At 35.0% G+C, this 6,688-nt stretch overlaps 1 protein-coding gene across 1 annotated transcript; it reads left to right on the top strand.

Annotated features, from left to right (window-relative positions):
- The first annotated feature begins 4,351 nt into the window (after positions 1–4,351).
- Positions 4,352–6,000, top strand: LOC149246424 (putative xyloglucan endotransglucosylase/hydrolase protein B). The gene is made up of 4 exons (XM_089441373.1): positions 4,352–4,837; positions 4,941–5,041; positions 5,133–5,326; positions 5,455–6,000. Exons 1-4 carry the CDS (start codon positions 4,636–4,638, stop codon positions 5,855–5,857), a joined length of 900 nt encoding a protein of 299 aa, XP_089297499.1. The 5' UTR covers positions 4,352–4,635; the 3' UTR covers positions 5,858–6,000.
- Positions 6,001–6,688: the final 688 nt, after the last annotated feature.

Genomic DNA, 6,688 nt, shown 5'->3' on the forward strand with positions numbered 1-6,688 from the left:
GACAAAAGAGTGGTGTGGTGTGGAGTGGGAATTTTTACATTAGAAATCACATTTGTGTGATAATGAAGCTTTTGTAATGGAGAGATAAGGTAAATTTATTTTTGTAATTTTGGAGCAATAAGTGTGCATTTTTTTTTGAAGTGTGGAGTGACAAGTGAGATTTTTTATAAAGTAAGGGATTATTTCCTTGGAATGGAGTGATAAGGTGCATTTGTTAAGGAGGTCATTTTCATATTTTGTTGAAGAAAGCAGGTGAGTCATTTTTGAAGACAAATTGTTTCAAGGATTTCTCATTGTTCGAGAAATTTCATTCACGATGTTGTAAAGGTGAAGATTGATGTACTCCCATACTTAAATAAAAACATATCTTTTTGGTGGTGATTGTGTCCTAGATCCGCTCGAAATTGAATAAGGGGATCTTAGGTACACAATGTGTATGTTTGTAATGGTGCATGCTTCCTAATATTATTTTTGTTTTGTGTCTAGTTTTTGACACTAACCTTCATGTGGTACCCTTCTAATATGGTACACATGTAGCACACAAAAAATTAGCGAATTGCATGCACATAATCAATTCCAATCAAGCTCCTGTAATCAAGCTTAAGTTCATAAGCACAAAGCGTCACATCATCGACTTGATAAAATTAATATTTTGCAACAACATTTCACAACAGCTAATTCACGCCATCGAGTTAAGGACACTACAAATCAAACATTTCAAGCCAAGGCTACAAACAACATCATCAACACTTTTTGTATCACTTGCAATGTTCTAAGAGAATTGTACGGGTGCATTTTCGGTTGTAACCAACACCCTCATTTGATTTGTTATAGTGAATACATTAAGTCATGTAAGTCTTCAACTGAGTCATCAAGATTGAACTTGTCATTTGTATCTTGGGTGCATTTTCGACAGTGTTCGACACCCTTTCCTTTTTTTTTAACAAATCATCACATTCAGTGAGTACATTCAAGAAATCACAAGTGTTAGTAATCAATCAAGCAAGTGAAAAACTCTCAACATCAAGCGAGCCTAAAACTAAGTGAAGCAAGCATCAAGCGAGTGTGAAATCAAGCAAGTGTGAGTTCAAACAATCAATTGCTAAAACAAGTTCAAGCGAGCGTGCAATAATCAATCAAACATCAAGCGAGCAAGTTCTACAAATCCAACAAGTATTAAAAACAAGCGAGCGTGAGTTTCAACAAGTTCACATGGCGAAAAGCATTCAATTATTAAAGATTCTTAACAATTTGATCCTCTCAACTACTGAAGACATGGTGCAAATCAGCAAAGCAACTCTTGTTGACATTCAAGTGCATATTCATCATGCACATGAAACGATTGAGTTCCTTCAACTGGAGTCACAACTACAGAGAAATGAGTTGCAAGAGAAACGTGTTGCTTCCAAGTCTTTTCCAGATACAACTGATCATTTGAACTCATTCATCCAACCAGCTTCAAGTGTTGAAGTTGTTACAGTGTAACTTTCCTCCAAACCCATCATCAAGCCATGGGAAGAAAACCAAAGTAATCGAAATCGACGCGGCTTAGGATATGTCAAAGATGATGACAACTTACATATCCCTGATTATTCAAAGCCCATTCAGTTCGTAAGTGCCAGATTACTTGAACATATCACCTCAACAAGTTCTCCGCAAGTTGCAAACAGAAATCAATGCACACAAACTGAAAGTGAAGACAAACAGAAATGCATGCAAACTCAAGTTGCAGACAAACCGAAATGTTCTCATTCTCAAAGAACTGGTCATCTGGAAGATCAATGTTTTGATCTCCATCCTTGTAGCCATTGTGGCAAGTCCAATCATACATTAAAGAAATGCTGCAACCAACGACAGTCGACCAGATTGAAGATAAATTATTCATGGATTGATCCCTTGGAATGGTCATCCACAACCAGAAAATTGTACAAGTTTTACAATCGGATTCACTCACATATATTGCTGCCAACAGTCAAATGAAGATGGTACTCTCGTGCAGTTGAATGGGGGAGTACAACAATGAAACTCTCCTACACTTGAAGGGGGGGAGTTTAGAGTTAAGATATATTTTGGAGAATATTGCCTCTCCTTTCAGCTGACAAAGGGGGGAAATTTCAATGCAATTGACAAGTGGTTGTCAGACTGAAAGTCTCGACAACATCAGTGAAGCAGCCAGTGAGCATCTTCATCAGCTAGTGGGAATTTTTCATCAGCAGTGAGCATAAGCAAATTCGCCAGTGGGCGATCGATAACAAAAGCAACAGTGAGCAGCTTTCATCATAGCAAAAGCAACATTGAATTGTTTTTAGACATCTTCAGCCAATGGGCAATCATAATTAGCAAATACGCCAGTGAGAATTCATCAAATTGTGTCAGTGGACATCAAATGTTGTTTTCAAGCAAAGAACAATTGGATACTTTTGTGGCTTGGCACGTGATGGAGTTGTCAAGCGACATTCAGAGATGAATTAGGCATGCGGCTGATTCATGTTCTCTTCAGATTTGAGTTTTTTTCAGCATCCAGCGTTGGCAATTTTTCAGGCAAATGTTTTTTGAGGAACAACTTGAGAACTTGGAAGATAGTTCCTTGTTCGTTTTGGATTTATCATTGAGGGGGCAAATGTTAGCCTCACTCTTTTAAAAATCAATAATAAATTCAATTATTAAATTAAATAAATCAAATCATGAGAATTCCTCAAATCAAGGATTTTAGTTTGGATGAGAGATTCTCTCCAACTAGCTCTCCTAAATTAGTGTGTAAGTTGAAAAACTGTCTCAACCAAGTGAGTCTAAGATAGACGCACTATTTTAAGACCACTAGCTCATATATTTAAATGTATTATTAAATTATTTGAATAAGAGAGAAATATATGAGCATGAGAGACCACATGATGGCTCTCTGCCTTTTCCACCATGTCTGATTTTCTATATGTCTACTATTTATTTTATGTGTGTGAGTATTTGATTTTAGTGTGTTAAATTTCCTTAAAAAAATGTAACTTTTCCTTTCAATTACTTTAAATCGTGAGAAAATGATCTCTTTTTATAAGTTTAAATAAAAATATCTATTATAAATCTTTCTAAAAATATATCTTATTATAAATGTGATCATTAATCTCCCTGTATGAATAAAAATAAACAATACATTAATTATTAAATTTATTAAAACACTTTGAATGTTTTAAAGTTACATATACCTATGTAATGATATTTCATAAAAATTAATGCGCATTACTTATAAAACTCCAAGAGGATTTGATAGCAAATTTCATAATAACTCATTAAAAAAACATTAATAGATTTTTGAAGGACTTTTCCGTAGATGGAAAACTTATTGACAATTTTGAAGCACTTTTCCATAGATGGAAACCTTATTTGTCAAGGTCAGTTGAGGTTAATATGGATGGTGGGATAATTGTTTTTAAAGAACTTAATTTTAATAAAATAATTATTTAATTTATTTATTATTTAATAATAAAATAGTGTGTAATTATTATTTAATTTTACGGTCATATTAAGCCAAATATTAAATTAGCGTATAAAAAAATCCATTTCAAAACAACAATTTAACTACTTTAATAATTAATTCTTATTTTTAATCTCTTTCCATAAAATTTAAATTAAAACTAAAAATTAACTTTTACATAAAAAAAACTCATCTATATATCATGAATTCAAATTTCATTTTTACACTTAATTACAATATAACAAATCTATATTTCATGAATTCAAATTTAACGTTTTACACTTGATTAAAAAAAAGTGATATCTCTTGAGCTCAGATATCCTTTGAAATGACTCGAGAAATTGGTGCCCTAAAATTCTCTATATAATGGAGTTGAACTGAAACTTGAATTTAACTATTATAACTTGGATTTACAAAAATCCTTGCCAGATTTTCTCAAAATATAACCGAAATTTTCATGACTTTCAAAGCCAAAAAAACAGTCTAATTAAACTACCGCTTAATAATATACTAAATATATAATATATAATATATTTTTCCTTATAAACTTGTTTATTCATTTTCTGTGGGATTTCAATGCTATAGTCAAATAAATAAACACTGCCATATAGAGTTGGAATTGGAATTTCAAATCAGAACTCCCACTCAGATTTAAAGATTTCACACCTTAATTTGTTTTCACAGTTTGAAAGAAGAATCTCGACTGTATTGCAAATTTTTTTGACTGTATTCGACGGGTAACCCTGGCTGTACCCAGATCCGTGGAAAAGCCTGCTGAAAACGCGTTCGCTTTTCATATCCATGTGCATGTCCTATTACAAGCTGGAAATAATGTCAAAATCGAAGTGACTATTGAATGCCAGCCACTACCTTCATGCCAAAAGATAGATAATTATTTAATGTACTCCAGACTCAAGTACCCTGCACATGCATTTTGAGAATGGGGCCGGAACTGTGTTCTCTTTTGTAAAAGCGAATGAATGGAACAACAGTTCATGGCGAATGACCCACTTATGCGTTGGAACGCGATTAGGGAAATTTCTGTGAAGCCAGACAGCACAGGTGTGGCCCAGCCCTAATGTGCCCTTTTGCTTCTATAAAACCCCAATTCTCACAATTCCTTTTCCGCGGTCCCTTCCTCTGCACAGCTTCATTTTCGGGCGCCAGTAATGTCGTTGGAAGCCATGAAGAGGACACAGTTTCTTGTTCTGTTTCTCATTCTGTTACTCCATTCTGCTGCCATGGCTGCCACGCCCAGGAAGCCAGTGAGTGTGCCCTTTGGCAACAATTATGTCGCAAGTTGGGGCGCAGACCACATCAAAGAATTCCATGGTGGTCGAAAGGTCGAACTTCTCCTCAACAAACAGTATGGTAAGTTATTATCCATTCCATTTCTTTCTGCATATTTTTGGGCTGTTTTATCCTTTTGCGAACCGCGGGAATAACAATGTATGATGAAATATGGGGTTGGCAGGTGCGGGGTTCGAATCCAAGGGAACATATTTATTTGGGCACTTCAGCATGCAGATAAAGCTGGTTCCGGGTGATTCCGCTGGCACTGTCACCGCCTTTTATGTGAGTACTTGATAATAATATTTGGGCTTTTGTGTTTGGCTAAGTCTGCTTCTGCCTGCTTATGTATCTATATTTGTTTTGGTGTGGGCAGCTTTCTTCTCAGACCGCTGAGCACGATGAAATAGACTTCGAATTCTTGGGCAACAAGTCCGGGGAACCCTACATTCTTCAGACCAATGTATTTACAGGCGGGAAGGGTGAGAGAGAGCATCGCATATACCTCTGGTTCGACCCAACCAAGGATTACCATTCCTACGCTGTGCTCTGGAACATGTACCAAATTGTGTAAGCCCCCATTCCCGAGCCCATTATTTATTATCAAACCAGAGCCAAATGCAAATGTAGCGTGTAATTTTAGAATGAACTTCTTCTAGTTTTATATGGTTTGGTGTGATGCTTTTTTTTGGGTGCAGATTTTTGGTAGATGAGGTACCAATCCGGGTGTTCAAGAACAGCAAGGATCTGGGCGTGAGGTACCCATTTAACCAGCCTATGAAGATCTATTCGAGCCTGTGGAATGCTGATGACTGGGCCACCCGAGGGGGTCTGGAGAAAACCGACTGGGCCAAGGCGCCCTTCATCGCCTCCTACAGGGAATTCCACGTCGATGCCTGTGAGGCTTCTGCTCCGCAATCGGTGTGCGCTACGCAGGGGCGGCGGTGGTGGGATCAGGAGGAGTTCAGAGACCTGGATGGGCGGCAATGGCGGTACTTGAAATGGGTCAGGAAGCACTTCACCATCTACAATTACTGCACTGACACGCCCAGAAACAAGCAAATGCCTCCGGAATGTGTTCGCGATCGCGACAATATGTAGTCCAGTTATCATTATTTGATGCTACCCATGGCTGAATAATCCGAGGTCGGATTATTAGTCCGGGGAGGGACCAAATGTTATGTTGCAGTGAGTTTTTGGGTAAATCATTTCTCAGAAAATTTGGGTTTCCAAATTGATTTTCATGTCTGGTTGTTGACGAATGTCTTTATTGTTTTTCTCAATATTTCTTGAAGACATTTTAAATCTTTTTCAAAAAATTCGAAACTGGTTATAGTAATGGGAAGGTTTGATTTTGGGGCTTAATTTCAAATTATTCCAACAAATGATTAATCATTCCCTAGAAATATTCCAGGAATTGTTCATTCACTAAAATAAGTAATTCCAACAAATGATTAATCATTCACTAGAAATATTCCAGGAATTGTTCATTCACTAAAATAAGTAATGATTTGATAAAAACAATCTTTAACAAAATTATCCATATAAATAATTTTTATAAAATGAAAATAATTAAAAAAAAAACTTTCTAGAGATTTTCTATAGCAAATATCAAAATTACTATCTCTATCAAGATAATAATGAGGTTTATAATAAAATATCAAGATAATAATGAGGTTTATAATAAAATATCAAAGAATAAAATGGATTATTAATTTTTTTTAATTGAATATTTTCAAATGTTATGTTCATAATTACAATAATTTATAATGATTAGATCTTATATTTTTTTATATAAAATAAAATAAAAAATATTATTGAACTTTTCAGAATAAAATGTTTTCAAATGTTTTATGTTAATTTCTTAAACAAAATATTAGTTATAGGTGAAAATAGATTAATAAATATTAAAACTCTCAAATGAAAATAGTA

The sequence above is a fragment of the Pinus tabuliformis genome, chromosome 7 (genome assembly GCF_031772625.1).
Source record: "Pinus tabuliformis cultivar Carrire ecotype Pingquan chromosome 7, CPIR1, whole genome shotgun sequence".
Taxonomy (NCBI): Eukaryota; Viridiplantae; Streptophyta; class Pinopsida; order Pinales; family Pinaceae; genus Pinus; species Pinus tabuliformis.